The following is a 19318-nucleotide window of genomic DNA, read 5'->3' on the forward strand; positions in this document are numbered from 1 at the left end:
ATGAGGTGAGACACTTCTGTATCAGAGAGATGAAGTTTTGACATATGACAGTGTTTAATCAACAGAGGGTAACTGTCTGAATCGCATTTTAAGGGCTACCAGAAACAATAACTCGACATGACCCTGTTGAATCTGCTTCGTGACAGCTGATGGAAGTGTTTAAGTCGTCTTCTTTGCCGTATTCCCTCGTTGGTATTATTTATGTGAAGGAATGGATTTATCCATGTTGAAATGATACTGTATATCTCTTCTCTGAGCCTTGTTTGTCATGTACAAAAGAAGCCTTTTTTTTCCTTTTTTTTTTACTCATACTCGAAACCTTAGCATAACAATGCTCACTGTGTCCGTGACGACTGTGATAGCTTTCTAAGAAGCTATTGAACAATTTGCCATTAAGAAGTAACCAGAATCTGTTTGTAAAGCAACATGTTCACACATGGTGGGTGCACCTAAACACAGCACTGAAGACCACAAGTGTTACTGGGCATTTACAGTGAACTTGCACATTACACTCACGGCTGTGTGATGGCCTAACTTAGATTTTTGCTTTGCTTATGGAGACAGACACTTCCTGCTTGCTGTAACATACAATTCCTGTAACACACTTGTGTTTGTAGGCTTATGCCATTACTTCCTCGTAAATGTGATACGATCTTACATAACGTAAGCATTTCCTCAATGAAAAAAACAAAAACAAAAAACAAAACTCCAGCATTCTCATTTCCTGCCACTCACTTAATGATCTGTATGTATGTAAGTATGTACTGTATGTAAGTCAAAGGCGTTAACAGAGCTTTGGTCAGAAAGAGGCCCAAGTCACTTTGTCATTCTGTTTCTAACTATGGTCGTGCACAATAGTGTAGTGTACGCAGTGTTATATGTAACAAAAAAAAAAAGTTTGGTATTATTTGCACTTTTTTGTCCCACTTAGAGATATTCATGAGAAAATTCTTAAGAGATACAAAATGTTATGAATAATGTAAATTAAATACTGATGTCTGAACCTGATGGACTCATTATTTCCCTGTTCTAGTTTCAGATCTTAAACCCGGAACTTTAATTAAAAACTTATTTCCCAAAGCACCCTCTCTGCTCTGACACAGAAAAGCCAGCAGTGTTTATTATAAAATTAGTGCAAAAATACATTTCATCTTTCTATGTTTCTTCTTTGACAGTCAGCTTTAAACAATATACATAATCATTGCGGCACCCGACTACAAGAGACTGTTCCCACACCACCGGGGATGAAAACAGCTCTCCGGGAAGAGTAAACAAGGCCAGCTTTTGTCCATCTTGAACATCCAGGATCCAGACTGTGCCGTCTGTGGAGGCCAGGCCCACAAGAATCCCCCTCCTGCCCACAGCCGAGCCGTCAAACACACATGCACTGGCGTACACCTTCCCTGAAGTCTGGAAAGTCCAAAGCAAAGAGCCATCGGCACAGTTCAGACAGTACAGGCAACCGTCATGTGATCCACACAGGACCTTCTGCTGGTCTGGTGTGACACATGGAGAGGAGAAGACGGGTCCCTTAGTCAGACACTGCCAGAGCTGCAGAGAAACAAGAGTCGCACACTGAAGTGTTTTCCAATTTGACTCAATTTTCAGAACAGAGTTTCAGTTGGTAAAAGTCTTAATACAAAATGCTCCTAATATTGGCCTCAAAATCTCACATAGCAACACTTGTATCAAATTAGGTAATATATAACGCCAAAGGCTTATAACACCATCCAAACTATTTGTATGTTTATCACTGAATTTTGCTCATTGTTGCATTTTTTAATGAAATCATCATCAAATAATGCTGTCAAACAGTAAGCAATTATAATTAAGTCAGAGTATACAATAGTATAATACCTTCCTCAACTACTTTTTTTTTTCAATTTAAGACATCAAACCTCAACAGTTTCCTGTCACTTTTAAGTTTAATCATCTAAAGTCCAGTAAACTAGAAAGCATATAATAATAAACCACTATTTACACTACTGTAATAGACACAAATGCAACATTGTGAAAAAAATCAAAAGGAATGAGACAGCATTTCTCTTTATTTTTGTTCTCCTTTTCAGTGAGTAAAACAAAGAAAAATGTTTGCACCTTTTTGCATTAATTCAGTGATCTACACACTTAATGATAAGCATTGTGCTAATATGAGGTGTCTGTATTGTAAGGACTGAGCATGTGATTTAGTGTTTTACTGTTTGTAAGGGCAGCATTTACTGTTTAAAGTCTGTTTTAAATAAAAATGAAATTCTGTAATACAGTACATAGTGCTTGTTTTGCTTCTCACCAATTTCCCCGTATTGCTGAAGCAGCAGATGTTTCCATCCACTGAGCCGATCACCACGTTACCAGAGGAGCCATTTGGCGATGAGAAGAACGGGACGTCTCTACAGTAAGACCACAGGACCTCTCCACTATCCTGGGACAAACCAAAGGACAAAAAACACAAATCAGACAGTACCATGGTCGTGTTTGATCCCTTATAAAAAAACAAAACTGATGTCAAATGTTTATTTTCTTCACTGACAGCATTGAGACAGAGCAGATGACCTCCCAGTGATGCCACGTATAGCTGTCTGAGGGAGGCGTTGACGTACGGAGAGGAAAACACAGCTCCGCCCCCACAGTGATGCCTCCAAACACACTGCTGGACCTAAAAAAACACACATTTACCTTGATGCATCTCTATCAGTCACATTTATCTGCTCATTTACATCAAAGCATCTATTACACAATACACCCAGGCCACAAGAATATGGATAATCGTGTGGAAGAGGTGACTTAACACTTGCTGCCTCCTTATACCACAAATTCTCACTATTTTATGCGTTATACTTGGATAGATTTTCCATACTTTATTGTGTAAAAACTGATGCATCATAGTGCATTCTTTAATATATAAGGCCTTTGAGTCATGGTGAGTCAAATAAAGCGTAACTTCCATTTTGCTAAGATTCAATTCAGAGCTTACAAACTACTCTAAACACTTATTTTATTCAAAAGCTACAAAGTTTTACCTAAATAAAAGTAGAATTTAAAGTCATATGGTCTTGGTTTTGGCTGTATTGAACGTGTTGACTGGTTACACCACTAAATGTACACTCAGATCTGTGAGTTTTCGGGAGTCGTTACACCCAGGTATCTCTTCATGTCAAACACACTCACCTTTGGGTTCAGGGCGTAAACATGCCCATCATGTGATCCCACTATCACCAGACCTGTGAGGGGATCTACAGCGGGACAGCTCTTCACTGCGTCTCCCGTCTCAAACATCCACTGTGTTTCTCCAGAAGCAGAGCACAAGAAGTACACACAGCCATCATAGCAACCTGGAACAATCCAAAAGTTGACCTTTTTTTTTCCTTTATTTAGTGCAAAATATGTGATTAACACAAACTGAGGGAAGGATAAGTGATTAACATGAAGACACATATGACAAAGTACAGTACAAACAGAAGAAGCAAAGAGAACCAGACAGTAACCCAAACAAAACAATAACATGAACAAAATGATAAAAAATTAAAATAAATAAAATTTAGGCTTAATACTAGATACATGCGGTGTGTGTGTGTGTATGTAAGGATATAATGGGAAGACAAAAGAGAAGAGAGAAAGAAAAAAAAAAGAAGAAAGCTGCAGTGTTGTTGGGGGGGGATGTCTGGTTGGGTCCCAGGGACGAAGAGGCACCAGGGTGAAACCAGGATGAGTCAGGACAGAATTTTTTTATTTTTCTCTCCCCCTCTCCACTCCTATCCAACCACTTCTTTTTATAGTTTGTTTGCTTGTCTGTCCATACTCCCCTTTCTCTCCTCCTCCCCCTTCCTTGCTCTCATTGCTCTCTCCTGCCACTTCCAGACCCGTAGGAGGTTGCTGGCCTGTTGCAGGTCAGGTACCCTCTAGAACAGCCCCCCGCCCCTACAGGAAGGGTCTGAGGAGCATCTTTCTATTTGAAGGGGGGTTAAATGGAGAATAGGCCCTATGAGATGGTCCTATCATGCAGAGCTATCTTTTGGTTTTGGGAATTGGAACTTGACAGAAGATAGATAAATAAGTATGCAAACCAGTCAGTAAATAAAATAATTAATAAATACATAAAATGGAGAGAAATAGTTAAGTAAATGGGTTGTTGAGTCAGCAGGTTTGGTGCATCCAAAAGTTATCCTAAAAGAAAGTAACTTATTAATATTTCAACAAGATATTCAGAGAGCTGATACTGACCTATAACGACGAGGCGTCCACCCTGAGACACGGCAGCCGAGGCCTCGATTCTGTCCCCGAGAACTCGCTCCCACAGAAGGCTCCCGGAGTCCAGGTCTAAAGCCTGCATCCTGTGAGAGTGTGAACCGATGAACGCTGTTGTTTTACCATCGTCTGCTCCTTCTTGTACTAAAAGCACCGGGGAGGCGTCCACACATCGACCTGTGTCTGAGGACCAGCTAAGACTGAGTCCCAGAGCTGTGGACTTAACATCACTGCTCTTCTTACTCACACGCTTTTCTCCGAGTGCATCAGCCTGCAAGCTTTTATTCGTCTCTGTATTTCTGATTTCTGTCACCTCACCGGCTCTTCTTATAACTTTAACAGCCTGAATGTCAAAGTAATCTGCTCCCCCTTGAGGCCTCTCTGCTGCTATAGAGTCTTTACGTTTTCTCTTCTCTAGCGCCACAGAGGGAGCATCAGCCTGTCGTTTCTTGGCCTCAGACGCTGAGGACGGGCTGGTCTTGACTGGCAGCATCAGTGTTACTCTGGCAACGTGACGCAGTACGTCAGAGAAGGTCCCGTCGAGTACAACCTCCAAAAGTTGAGGTGAGGTCGCTCCTGTAGCAGTGAGGATGTCTTCACAGAGGCGCAGCGCCTTCAGAGAATCTCCTCCACTGAACAGGAAGTTGGATTCTTCATCAATAGTTGCATTTTCAGCAAGACCTAGAGTATCCTGTTGATTGGTGGTTCAAAATGTTGAGTGTGCATATGTTGACAATTAATTATTTTAGAAGTTGTGAAAAACACGCCATACCTGCCACAAAGATTGAAGAGTTTGCTGGAGTTTGGCAACATCTCCCCGTGAAGAATCAGACTCTAAACACTCTCTCTGTCTTTGATAGATTTTCATAAGTGCCTGCATGTCTACTTTTCCTGTCAAAAAACAAAAAGACAAAAACACACCATTAGAATCCCTAAAATGCTGCCGTTTTTCCTCATGCGTGTCCGATGCTCACCATGAGGAGTCAGGGATAAGGCCGGGATCAGCACCAGCGTGTCTGGAACGCTGTAAGAAGGTAGCAGCAGAGACAGCTGGTTCAGAATAAGTCCGCTCAGATCTCCGTCTGCGCCGCCTGTCTCCACCTCGTGGCGTTCATCGTCCTCCTGAGACTCAGCAGAGGCCAGGGGTGTTTGTTCTGCGTGCTGCTGTGCAGGTGGGAGAGGAGAAGCAGCCTTCTGGTCTCCAGATGTGGACGTCACAACAAAGGCGAGCAGTCGCGAGCCTTCATACAGACTCACAGCACAGGCCTCCACCTGAGGCAGACTCATTATGAGCTGGAGGAGGAGGAATAAACAGGAATACTTCTGTCATCCACAAGGTCAGCAAACATACAAAACATGCTAGATGATCATCCTTTGCTGCCTCTGTTCTGGTTGATGTCTTTTGAAAGCGAAGAGCAAGATGTACAAACAAATCTCACCACAAGGTCCATTCTTGAGCTTTTAATTGTAACACATGTTCTTTCTCAGCAGATGGAGTTTGCTCAGTTGTCAAGGAAGGTAGATTAAAGGTCCATGTTGTTTTAAAACTTGAGGTTAAAATTTCAACAGCAGTTTAATTTGCTGAGGAAGATCATGTGATAAGATCAAAAAGTCCTGAACAGATTGCTTGCCAACTGCTGTGCCCAAGGGTCAAGTATGAACTTTCAACCTCAAGATGTCAGAGTATCTGCAGGTCCTGAAAAGCCTTAAAAGCATTGAATTCGCTTTCCTCAAAAAAGGCCTTAGATAAGATAAAACAAAGCAGTTTTTTTTTTATTCCTGAAAAATGACATTGTGACATACACAATTTTTATGTGACAAAAGCAGGTTATGATAGATCACCACCATCTTTTTATTGCTTTTGATATGTGTATTTTAATGTACATGTACTCAGTTTCTTCTCAATAAATGGAATAAATGCAACTGTACATGACACTGATCATTAATTATATTAATATTTTGGCAAAACATAATACATAAAAACATCTTACATGCTGCACGCTGTCCAAGTTCACCCGTTTTCCATGGCGTTTAATCGTCCTGTCTCTTCGTCCCAGGTAATACAGCTGTGAGTCTCTAACACTCACCCAGTCTCCAGTAGCTCTCATCGTCCCGGGGACAATAGTCTCCTCATCGTCCAGGAGGCACACCCTGTCCTCTCCACCTTTACCAAACATCATAAAGATTTACTTTGATTTTATTCACCTCAGTTTAGTTCATGTGTACTGTACTCACTGAAATCTTTCCCACCTATGAACGCCTGTCCTTCACCCTCAGTTACAACACAGCCAAGTTCATCTCTTACTTCCACCACTGTGTCCATTAGAGGAGTCCCGAGAGGCACGGAGGAAACCGTGCTGCTGGGCCAGAAATGTTAAATGGAGATGTGAAGATACCAAATGTTTTACTGCAGCTTATTTAAAAATCAACGTTCAGCGGCAAACAGAGGATACTCACGTGTTGTCAAACTGCAGCAGAGACTGTGGGATTTTGTAACAGCAGGCCCAACAGGACACCTCAGTAATACCGTAGATATTGTAGATGTGGGTTTTGTTGTCCTCATGTCTCCAGCTGCTCAGCAGAGACGGTGAGGGGCAGCTCTCTCCACCCAGCGCCAACACACGCAGTGAGGAGCCGGATGACAACACTTCTTGTTTTAGGATACGTTGTCCGAAGCGGCCGAGCAGAGTGGGTGTGACCTGTGGAAACACAAAAAAAACACATCGTACTAACAGAAAAGACGATCTTGGCAATTCTAAATACAGCCTATGATGAATGGACTCGTGCCTGTAGGACAGTTGTCTGGTGATTCTTGAACAGCAGTTGAGCCAGTCGATTGGGTATTTTCTTAATCACAGCAGGGATAATGAGGAGCTGCGCCCCGGATGATAAGGCTAGGAAAATTTCCACCACAGAGGGGTCAAAGGTTAAAGGCGAGGCCAGGAACACCACATCATCTGCACTCATCTGAAACAAAGAGCTGAGAGAGGGGTGCAGTTCATAACAGCATCTAAATATATAGCGCACTCGATGAAGCAATAGTGAGAAAAAGGTATTATTACTGACCTCAGATGCAGTACATTGGGCAGTATACACTTGTGTGGCACCCTCACAATCTTTGGAAGGCCTGTGGTTCCAGATGTGTGTAGCACATATGCCAAGTCTCCTTGCCCAGCGTCCTTTAACTCTGCAGCTGAAGCACAGAGATCAGCAGCGGTTTGCTCTGTTCCTCGTTTGTGGTCAGCAACCGGCAGCGGTTTGACTCGTACCAGGGTTAGTTTGAACTTGGGCAAGACAACACAAACCTCTGCAGTCACGTGTTGGACGAGAGCTGCCTGGAATCGCTTGATGGGAAGAGGAAAGAAAATCAATGGGCGTATTAATACAAATCTATTCATATTATTGTGATCCTCTAGCTTGCAGAAAGAGGGAAGACTTCAACAAATCACAAATTCATGTTGATGCTGCTAATGAAATGCCATTTTAAGATGTTTATTTGTGTCCATATTATGCATATTACTAGATAAAGTTGTACTCAATCAAATAACCACAATAAGTTTAAATGTTACTGTCAAATGTTGTATTTGCAGTTAGACATTAAATAATTACTGAGGTATTTATATTCATAAAATATGAAATATTTAACCTGCAGGAGGTCAGTCTTCACAGCACAGTACTTGAGGCAACACTGGTTCATGACTCGGGCAGAGAGAAGCCCTGGAGCATCTGGGTCCAGAGGGACATAGGCAGCAGGTAACTGCAGGATGCTGACACACAACACACACACACACAACAACACAATAAATTATTATCTTTCATGTAAGAATACATTATAACATAATAAGACAATTAAGACAATAAGATAATTTATGACGCCGAAGTAAGCTTCCAATTTGCTGATTCCGATCCGGGGTTAAGGGAAAAGTTGAGTTAAGGGAAACATGCATAACAATAGCGGCTGATTCTCCCTTTTTTCACCACTTAGACTTGTGGAAAAGTGATTTCAGATTTGTGAAACCTCTATTTTGCTTATGAAAACTGAGAAAAGGGCGATTTCACAGTTTCTTCCCATCCAGATCACATCAGACAAGGTTCAGTTCAAAAACCACTGTGCTTAGACTTGTCAAATCTGAACTAGATTAACAAGGAGACTCCAGAGACTCATTAAAACACAGTTTCAGATTTGTGAAACCAGGGGCGGATCTAGAGGGGGGACAAGAGGGGCAGCTGACTACTGTAGGTCTTGCCCCCCTAGGTTTTATAAGATAAATGTATTTTTCAGTCACCACAATGTTCTTTAGGTGTCCAAAGCACTGAAATAAGCAAGAAATAGAAAGAAAATACATAATACATAATGCTCACTTTGGCCCATGGAAACTGTCAGTATGACACTGCTCCAAACATGCACAGACACACAGTTGCAGAGTCAGAACAACACAACAGACTGACGGCTGCAGCATCTGGAGGTGATGTCAAGTCAGAGGTTTTCTGTGTGAAGTTTAACCAGCCAAACCACTTTAACTCAAAGTTAAATTAGTAATGAATGTAATTACTGTATGCTAAACTTGATTCAATAATGAGAGCATGTCCATAATCATAACGTTAGCCAAAGGTTAAGTTGCTAGCTAAAACAGAGTTCATCACCAGACGTGATTTGGAAGAGCCTTTGTCATTCTGAGCCTTGATTTTAGTAGATATCAAAAGCTGCATGGCACCGTTGCAATGTTAAAGAAACAATGTTAAAGGACCAGTGTGTAGGATTTAGCCGCATCTAGCGGTGAGGTTGCAGATTGCAACCAACTGAATACCCGTCCCCCTCCCCTTCCAAGCGCATAGGGGAACCTATGGTGGCTGCGAAGTTCACACAAAATGCAAAAGGTCCTCTCTAGAGTCAGTGTTTGGTTTGTCCGTCCTGGGCTACTGTAGAAATATGGCGGTGCAACATGGCAGCCTCTGTGGAAGAGGACCCACTTGTCACTACCCAATCTGTACCAACTGCTCGATCTGTTCTGCACATACCTGTGTATGCATGTGCGGGTCCGCCATCTTGGACAGCTAGGTATGGCAACACCACTTCGACAAACCACATGTTTTTTTTCATTTGTTTGTTTGTTTTTTTATTGTTTATTTTATAGAACACATATACATTAGCAGTTTGTACACATAGACTGTAAAAAATATGGACATAGAGCAGTTTTGAAGCTCAAAGTGGGCAGCTCCAGCTGTTGCCATCTTCGCAGCGCCTGATGCCAATATGTTACTGTCCGTTTAATCACTTGTCGTTTTCTGCTTCTCCAATATAATCAAAAAAAGGAAATACTGTATGTCTTTGATAATGATTTTTAATGACTTCAAATACAGGGGAATATTTATATTTAGCAAGTGGAATTATATTGCTTACATGATATTCCCCAGTGTTGTTACACCATCCAACACTTCCTGACTAGGTCATGTGACACTGGTGGAAAAGCTGTTCTGTGTGAGAAGTTTGAAAGCTGTTGACAATATCTGCTGACAACATCAGACACTATTAAGCAGGAATTATTTAAGAAATATATTTAGAAATATGAGGAAACTTCCCTCACATTTGCAGCATTTCCAATTTAACGTTTTACTCCATAATTCCAAATTCTGTCTGTATATATTAAATAGATACTTTATGCAGTGTAGCACAAACGTATTCAACTCTCTGAAAGCTAAAAAGAGGACACCTATGCAGATGTACTTGTGTAATCTTTTAATGCAGTTTTAAGTTCCATACAATTATATTTCTGCACAGGCATTCGTCTATCAGATATAGAAAGAAGAGTCAAAAAAGACAAATTTTAATTGTGCTCTAGATGTTTATAAGTAAAAGGTATTGTTGTTGATGAGAAATTATATGACTGGAAAATATAAACTCCAAACTCATAATTCCAGAGTTATATCCTGACCCCAATTGTGATATATGTCCAGTAATTAATTGGTTAAAGAGTATTATTTAGTAAAAACTGTATTTAAACTGTGAAACCAAGAAAATAGAAACAAAACAGTATAAACTACAAATATAATATATCTACAAATATAAACACAGTTTTCAAAGGTTTTTTTTTCCAATTTTTAATGTCATTTTCCATACTGTGAAATTTTGAACTGTATTGAAAAAATATACAAAAAACATGTATACTTTTGATGTATTTATGAGAGAAAAGTGTAAAAGTAAAAGGGTCAGAGTAAGAAGTGTTTCTTGTGTGTGTGTTTGTGTGTGTGTGTTTGTATCCCCACACACACACACAAACACACACACATATTCATAGCATTCTGGATTTTTTAAAAATAATTAAATAATTAAAAATAAATAAATAATTATTTATACATTTATTTATTTACTTTTAGATTGAAAAAAATTCTAGAATGCTTTATGCAAATGAGGCTTTTATTGCATCATAAAAACTGTTCATGTCACAAAGTAATCTCAACTCTACATCTCAGACCTCCAGCAGTGAGACACAGACATCTTTCTGTGAACACTTGCTGTGAACACTTACTGTGAACACTTACTGTGAACACTTACTGTGAACCAGTGCGTCCAGAAACGATCTCAAGATGGAGACAAGTGGAAACAAAAAAAGCAAGAAAGGCAGGAACAAGAGGATCATCAAACATATCCCGCGTACCTCCAACAATCAGGGTGGTGCTCCCCTCAGCCCAGAAAAAAAGTCTGTCAAGACCGAAGACCGGGCCAGCAAAAAGGACCAAGAGGAAAGGGAGAAACCTCAACTGGTGGTGGAGGAAAAGAAAGAAAAACCTCAGCCGGTAAACCCATGGAAGAAAAACCTCCAAGAGGGGAGCAACCTGGTGTACTGCCAGGTACATAACAAAGCTGATTACCCTGCCCTGCCGAGACGACATTTCAGGCAGGGTCAGATGAGACAGGAGCCAGAGTTACTAACTACAGCTCCAGAGTCACAGCCTGCCAAATCACCTGAGGAGCCAGAGCCTGTCACAGCTCCCCAAGAGCCAGAGTCTGCAACAGCACCTGAAAAGCCAGAATCTGTCACAGCTCCTCAGGGGCCAGAGCCTGTCACAGCTCCTCAGGTGCCAGAGCCTGTCACAGCTCCCCAAGAGCCAGAGCCTGTCACAGCTCCCCAAGAGCCAGAGTCTGCAACAGCACCTGAAAAGCCAGAATCTGTCACAGCTCCTCAGGGGCCAGAGCCTGTCACAGCTCCTCAGGAGCCAGAGCCTAAAACAACTCCTCAGGAGCCAGAGCCTGCCACAGCCCTCCAAGAGCCAGAGCCTAAAACAACTCCTCAGGAGCCAGTGCCTGCAACAGCTCCTCAGGAGCCAGAGCCTGCCACAGCCCTCCAAGAGCCAGAGCCTAAAACAACTCCTCAGGAGCCAGTGCCTGCAACAGCTCCTCAGGAGCCAGAGCCTGCCACAGCCCTCCAAGAGCCAGAGCCTGAAACAACTCCTCAGGAGCCAGTGCCTGCAACAGCTCCTCAGGAGCCAGAGCCTGCCACAGCCCTCCAAGAGCCAGAGCCTGCAACAACTCCTCAGGAGCCAGGGCCTGCAACAGCTCCTCAGGAGCCAGAGCCTGCCACAGCCCTCCAACAGCCAGAGCCTGCAGCAGCTCCTCAGGAGCCACATCCAACCACATTAACCAAATTATTTGCTGATCTAGGGTTCACTGTGACAGCAGGACAACTGCCTGCATGTCCAGTCCAGAAAACCAGTGTGGAGGTCTACTGTGAGCAGACCAACCAGGCTCTGCTCCAGATCCCTGAGCTTGAGCTTCAGAGGATCGGAGAAGAGAAGGAGGAGCAGATCTCCAAACTGGCAAAGGAGAAAGAAGTCCTGCTAAAAGAGGTAGTGCAATGGAAACAATTGCTGAAGAGCCAAACAACAGAGGCAAACCTCCAGCAAGGATTTCTAAAAGCTCAGCTTTCCAAAGAGAGGCAGGCCAACAGTGAAGCGTCTAATAAAATTAGGCAGTTAGAGAACGCTCTGGAGGCTGAGAAGAAAGAGCAGGGAGAGATGGAAATGGTCTTGGCCCAAAACATGGAGTTAACATTTAGAATGGAGGCTACCTTGGTCCAGACAAACAAGGACCTGCAATACAAAACACACCAGTGGGAGGAGGACAGGTCCCATCTCCTGGCCAAACAGCAGGATGAGACCTCCCGTTTGTTGGCAGCACTCAAGCAGGCTAAAGAGGACCTCGAGAACGAGAGGCGCCAGTGGAAGGAGGAAAAGTCCCTTCTACTGGAGTCTCTCAGTAACAAGACCCCCGAGGTGAGGGAGGGAGCCAGCGGTGGCTTGACTGATCTGTCTGACCTGGAGAAGCAGACAGATGAGATCAAGATAGAAGAACAAGAGCCCAAGAAAAGCAAGAAGAAATCTCTGTGGAAAAGATTCCGCCAGTTATTCAAATAAACTGGAGCTCTCCACCCTGCACCTCTCTCCCACCACCACACCACCTACTATTAACCCTCACCCCTAATCTCCCGTTTACCCTTTTCCTCTCATTAAATGCATAAATATATGAAATGCATGCATTTCATATATTTATGCATTTCCTAATTCCTATTATGTCTGTATGTGTCTGTGTATGTGTGTGTGTGTGTGTGTGTGTGTGCGTGTGTGTGTATGTGTGTGTATGTGTGCACGTATATCCACGCACATACACACACATAAACACCCATTTAATTTCTTCTCATTAAATACATGAAAAGTATACATTTTTTTGGTATATATTTTTCAATACAGTTCAATGTTTTCACATCATGGAAAATGACATTAAAAACATTAAACACATCATTGCTTATTTATTGGAAAAAACTTTTGGAAACTGTGTCTATATTTTCAGATGTTTATACTGTTTTGTTTCTATTGTCTTCGTTTTGCAGTTTAAATACAGTTAAATGTTGATCTTTTTACTAAATAATCCTCTTTAACCCATTAATTACTGGACGTATATCACAATTTGGGGTCAGGATATAACTCTGAAATTATGAGTTTGGAGATTATATTTTCCAGTCATATAATTTCTCATCAACAACAGTACCTTTTTACTTACAAACATCTAGAGCAGGACAAACTCTTCTTTCTATATCCGATAGACAAATGCATGTGCAGAAATATAATTGTCTGGAACTTAAAACTGCATTAAAAGATCACACAGGCGCATCTGCGTAGGTGTCATCTTATTAGCCTTCAGAGAACTGAATACGTTTGTGCTACACTGCATAAAGTATCTATTTAATGTATACAGACAGAATTTGGAATTATGGAGTAAAAAGGTAAATTGAAAATGCTGCAAATGTGAGGGAAGTTTCCCCATATTTCTGAATATATTTCTTAAACAATTCCTGCTTAAAAGTGTCAGATATTGTCAAACACCAAACACTTTTATGTAATAACTCATATGCTGTGAAAAACGTTCGTAAAATCCACGGCTGACACTCAGATCCTATAGTGACAACATGTGTCTGGTTTGTCTAAGAAAAAGACAACATTTGGAATACCTTCCCTAAATATGTATTTAGTTGAATGGGTGGAGTTTAATTTCTGCTGAAATGTGATTACAAAATTGATACGTTACCTGTAAAGTTACCAAATTTTCATGAACAAGCTCTGCTGGCCTGGAAACCGATTTACAAGCATAATTTTTCACCAACTAATTACTACATTTGGAATAACAAGAATATTCAATATAAAAATAAATCACTGTATTGGTTAAATGACTTGTTAATGCTGATGGGCAGTTATTAACGCATAGTGAATTCCTCTCTGAATTCAGGTTATCAGTTACGATCCATTCAATAGTGGTATATTCTTTGGAGAAGTTGACATTACCAAGAATAAATGCTCCAATAAATACATCTGGAATTACATACAAGCTGTAACTCTGCCCCCAGGAGGATTCTTTTGGGCTTCGCTTTATGGAGAAATTATTTGGCAGAAAATTTGGCTAGCAGGGGACAAATTTAGTCTTATTAATGAAGTTCAAGAGATTTTCTTTAAAATTTTGCATCAAATATATCCAGCAAAAAGGACATTAGAGTGATTTAGAATTAATATTGAGTGTTCTTGCAATTTCTTTGGATTGAAGAAAAAACAATCTGTCATTGGTTTTGTCACTCTGTGTATACCAGAATATTTTGGGTGGATGTTCAGCATTATATAAGAAGGAAAACTGGGCAAACAATCCGATTTCAGGATAAAGACATTTTTATATGTTTTGAAGGTAATGAGAAGGAAAAAGGTAATTTTTTTGTACACTTAATTTTATTATTGGGAAAATTCCACATTCACAAGAAGAGATGGGCAGAATTCAAACCAAATTTTGGACATTTTTTATCACGAACTGCATCAATGTACCACAATAAGAGGCCTTAAGAATAATAAGGAAATTAAAAACTAACTGTGTTGTTGATAAATTTCTTATGAACCGATGATAAATTATTTTGAATTTGTATTACTTTTTCTAAATACTTTTTTTTTTCTTTTCTTGTAAACTTTGCTTACATAGCCCTGGTGTGGACAGTTTTGTGTGTACAAAGAAGCGGAAACCTCCGTGGCTGAAAAATGAAGCCAATGCGGAAGTGCCAAAAACTGCAGTTCCTTGAATGGCCACTTGAGACTGGCTCTAAAAGTGCGTCAGTCCCCATAGACCTCCATGTTAAAATGTCCAACTTTACAGCAGAAATAAACATGTTTACAGCCTGGTACAAAAAACAGTTTTGGTCTCTGTAGCTAATTTTCCCTTTCATGACAACTGTACAGAGGATATTTTTAAAAAAAATTTTTTTTATAACTAACCCGTTTAAATGTTATTAAGCCGTAAAATTATGTATAATTAAGGGACTGGCCTCTTTGAGTGACAGGTCGCTAGCCGCTAGGTCGCGAAGATGGCTATGGCTGGAGCCACCCGCAGTGAGCTTCAAAACCGCTCTACGTCCATATATTTTTTACAATCTATGTGAACAAACTGTTAATGTATGTGTGTTCTATAAAATAAACAATAAACAAACAAACAAACGAAAAAAACATGTGGTTTGTCCAAGTGGTGTTGCCATACTTGGCTGTCCAAGATGGTGGATCCGCTCAAATCCTGCAGTGACAGATGTATTAAGAGCAAGCCCCCAGGAACAGCGCCGGGTTTTGAAGCCAATTTGACATAGTGGCCAAACCGTGTAGGTAAACATCCCTATTAAGCCCACCGAATCCGCTTTTCAGACATTTTTCATATATAATGCCCCAATTTAAGTGAGAACATTTTTGTTAAAATGAAAGTCTAATCTCTCATTTGAAGTGTCAATAATTCATTTATTCCAGTTTGTTTTTATTGTTTAATTTGTCAAAATATGTCAAAAGTCCGGCATGGGGTTAATGGGTTCCAAATAAGCCCACTTTATGATTTGTTGATAAATGCTGGTTGAAAGTACGAAGATGTTTTTATGAAGATTTCTGAACACCAACTGACTGAAAGAAAAACAGCTTGCAGATTCAACACTAATGTTCTAGGGATGGTAAATGAGTCAATTTCAGGATTTAAATTAAACAATAAATTTAACTGATTTTCAAATGTTAATCACATTTAGGCTAATGGTTTGAAAACATTGTAAGAACACATTTTAAAACCATTCAGTTCATTGTGGGGTAACATTAAAACATACAGTTCATTGTGAGGAGACATAAGTCATAACATCTTGAAGCTCATTATCTCATCTTAAACTAAAACTTATCTGAAAAGTAAAGATTAGAAAAATATTGCTTATGTTAGGATAGAATATAGGGCTGTCCAGAATGAATTGACCTATTTAATGTCAGTGATATTTAAATATGGGTAGTAATTATCTGATTTATTGAGCTGATTCATGAAGTGAGGGTAAAATTAGGGAGGAAAATGGTTCAAAAGTCAAAAGGGACAAAATCCCCATTAAAACACAGTCAAGTAGGCTTAATGGGAGCAGGTGGGCTTAAAGGGAACATCAGTGAATTTATGGTTAAAAGACAGAATATTTTATTCTATGCACATGACATTAAAAAAAAATAACTATATGAAATAAATCTATACATGGTGGGCTAACATAACATAAAGAATATTAATTGATCATGCTGAGAAATAATTAGTTATACTCATTTATATCCACCCCAAACAGTGGGATTTTTTTGGTAGCATCCCCTTTAAGCCCACCAGATAAAAATGTTAATTAAAAAATAAATAAAGATAAACATACACATTTATTATCTATTTAACAGTATAATAATGTAAACTGCACACAAAAATGTAAACTATATAGACTTATCATGCTATATGTCATTGCAATGAACCATACTATGCAGCTACTGTATTGATGCAGCATGTGGTCTGTTTGCTTGCTTGCTAAAACTCATATTTTGATTTCAAAAGAAACAATATTTCTGATTCAAGTAATATTCTAACATATGTCTTATTCAAAACACTAATCTCTTAAAATAACAATTGAGTATTTGCCAAAAGTAGGAGTAGAAATATGCAAAAAATGTTATGTTCTCAGGATACCAAAATCACCAAAGTTTTCTTGCAACTTCTTTTGGGATCAGCAGGCACATGTCACACATATGCTTCGATAACTCAATATTGACAAATCTGATTGACTTACAATAAAAAGTGTCATTTATGTAACAAGCAGTGTCATGGGAAGAAACATCAAACAGCAAAAAATTATGATGTGTTTTAAAAAAAAAAATTTGACTCAGAAGTTGCAAGTGGGCTTATATGGTTCGTGGACTTAATAGGGATGTTTACCCTAATTACAACGTCATGTGATGCTATTGGGCCCAAAAAGACTTTTTCCCATAGACTTACATTGTAAAAGAGACGTCTGTAAGTAAGCAGATCATTTTTTTAAGCATCACAACTCCCACATAATGACTCATTTCACTATCAGGATTTGATCCATCCATTGATTGAATCGTTTTATCCCCATTCAAGTTAGCCACAGAGCTAAATTGAAAGTTAGCAGTCTCGGCCAGCGGAAGTCTCTACTGAGCATGCTCTATGGATGCATTGGGCCCATAGAGCATGTGCAGTATGTCTTCATCCAGGTATTTCTTTGCAATGAGAAGTGGCTTTTTTGGCTTCACACCCCACTGAGTAACTTTCATAGGAATGAATGAATTAACTCTACACACTGCACCTTTAAGTTATGTTTGAATCCATCACATTTAGAGAGTGAGTTGTGGAGACTGTAGCCTAATAACTGAACATCAATGCTAGGAGATCTATTATTTTTGTTTGATTAACAAATACATAACTGCCCTCCTAACACAGTAAGTTACAGCACAGAGTCGAAACACACACAGGCTGCTGCCTTCTTGACTGTCAGACTGAATATATTAGCCATGAGGGGATTAATTAGTCTAAATATCTCTCAGTGTTAAATCTGATTGATTTGATTGTTTTATTGTTATTTATTAACTACATACTCCTACAGTGTAATGTAATACATGACTTTTAACCAAAAGATCCTCTCACATCTTGACTACTGTAGGTCAGAGTAGTTTGACTGCCGTGCAGTGCAGACCAAAAATGAAAAGGAAGGGCAAAAGTGGTGATATTTCCAGCTTTTTCAGCAAGAAAACTCAGTATTGATATTAGATATGTTTGTGAAACGTTTTTCACAACTGTCACCTTTAGCTGTCTTAAAAAACTGGTTGAACATGACTTGATGGTTAGTGCAAAGCCAGTAAGAGCTGCACAGTGTTTTGGATGAATGTTGGTATCTTGTTCCTGTTGTCCATCATTAAGAATGTGTGTATCAAAATAACACAATGTAAGAATAAATATAAAATATATTAATGGATCTTTTTGTTAACCCATTTACCTACAGAATGGTATTTTTATTTGGGGATCACATGTCACCCCTGCCAAAACCTCTTGCCACCCCATGTCAAATTTTCTAGATCTGTGTGAAACCTTTATGTTGTTGTTTTTTTCCCCCGCCCAGACCACATTAGACCAGGTCCAGTTAAAAAACAACTATACCTAGACTCATCAAACTTGGACTAGATTATTATTATTAAGATTGGCAAGTCTAAATATAGTGTTGTTTTTTTTTTTATCTGGACCTGGTCTAACGTAGTCTGGATGAGGAAAAAGCTGTGAAATTGCCCTTTTTTCTGTTTTCCGTAAAATAGAAGTTTCACAAATCTGAAATCACTTTTTTCACAAGTGTTGAAAAAACGGAGAATCAGCCACTAAATATCATTATTTATGTTTCTCTTCACCTCGAATCAGAAGCAGACTTGAGCTTCAGTCATTTGTCATGGCATGGTAATTCAAACTTGTCTAGCCCACACACTGACATACACATTATGTTTTGACAATAAGTGCTAAACCTTCAGTAACAACAGTAGACTCACCCCAAAATCCAGACAGGTGTGAACAAGTCATCACTACAATACAGGCCGATCACGCCGTTGTGCAAAGAGCAGTTGTCCCGCAGAATATGAGACAGTTCACCGGCAAGTTCGGACAGATCTCTGTACCGCAGAGACACTGGGCTCCCCGAAACTGACCCATCATCATACACCACAGCTGCCCGGTGAGCGTGCAGAGAGGCGGCGGCGGCTACAAGATCCTGCAGCGTCCCAGCAGCCATGCTGATGATGAGTTCACTGACCACCTGCTAATCCTCCACCCATGCTCATTTTAATGCATATGTTATTCGGTTCACGTAAAGGATGCTTTGTTTATATTTTATACCCAGTCCATGTGATATGACGGAGCTAGGATCACGTTTGTCGAGTGCAGATGACGCATGGCATGCAAATGTACGTCATCTTGAGCGCGTTCATGCCAAAGTCTCAAACTCTGCCTTTATAACATGCGTGGGTGTGTGTTGATGCTTCAACTATCTATCAACCAAATATCGTTACGCAGAAGTGGACACATAAGTTAACATTCACTCCACTTTATCTTTGCTACATATGAGTAACCATACTACTTAAAACGCAACTGTTTGCGTTTTGTTTTTCAAAGCGCGATTTAATATACATGATTTCCTATTATCCGTGAAGGCACCACACGCCCCGTGTCCAATGATCT

The 19318-nt window shown here is 40.0% G+C and overlaps 2 protein-coding genes across 4 annotated transcripts in view; one reads left to right on the plus strand and one right to left on the minus strand.

Annotated features, from left to right (window-relative positions):
- LOC121900313 (proteoglycan 4-like) overlaps positions 1 to 12825 on the plus strand; it is a 676357-nt gene extending 663532 nt beyond the window's left edge. Inside the window, exon 2 of the mRNA XM_042416544.1 lies at positions 11217 to 12825. Within this exon, the coding sequence (XP_042272478.1) occupies positions 11217 to 12657 (1441 nt within the window). The 3' untranslated portion in view covers positions 12658 to 12825. The remainder of the gene's footprint in view (positions 1 to 11216) is intronic.
- On the minus strand, positions 1089 to 18997 carry aasdh (aminoadipate-semialdehyde dehydrogenase). Of its 3 annotated transcripts, none has more exons than XM_042416523.1 (14): positions 18634 to 18997; positions 7892 to 8012; positions 7312 to 7589; positions 7033 to 7225; positions 6703 to 6944; positions 6496 to 6605; positions 6237 to 6409; positions 5220 to 5538; positions 5018 to 5136; positions 4222 to 4936; positions 3169 to 3332; positions 2531 to 2656; positions 2291 to 2422; positions 1089 to 1551 (listed from the first exon to the last, which is right to left on the minus strand). In XM_042416523.1, the coding sequence occupies exons 1-14, from the start codon at positions 18870 to 18872 to the stop codon at positions 1156 to 1158; spliced, it is 3327 nt and encodes a 1108-aa protein (XP_042272457.1). In that variant the 5' UTR covers positions 18873 to 18997; the 3' UTR covers positions 1089 to 1155. The 3 variants fall into 3 exon arrangements, with proteins under 3 accessions (XP_042272457.1, XP_042272458.1, XP_042272460.1); XM_042416524.1 differs by having other exon boundaries at positions 6496 to 6602; positions 18634 to 18996; XM_042416526.1 differs by lacking the exon at positions 18634 to 18997 and adding an exon at positions 9265 to 9327.
- Between the last annotated feature and the right edge of the window lie 321 nt (positions 18998 to 19318).

This window comes from Thunnus maccoyii, chromosome 7, assembly GCF_910596095.1.
Source record: "Thunnus maccoyii chromosome 7, fThuMac1.1, whole genome shotgun sequence".
Classification (NCBI taxonomy): Eukaryota; Metazoa; Chordata; class Actinopteri; order Scombriformes; family Scombridae; genus Thunnus; species Thunnus maccoyii.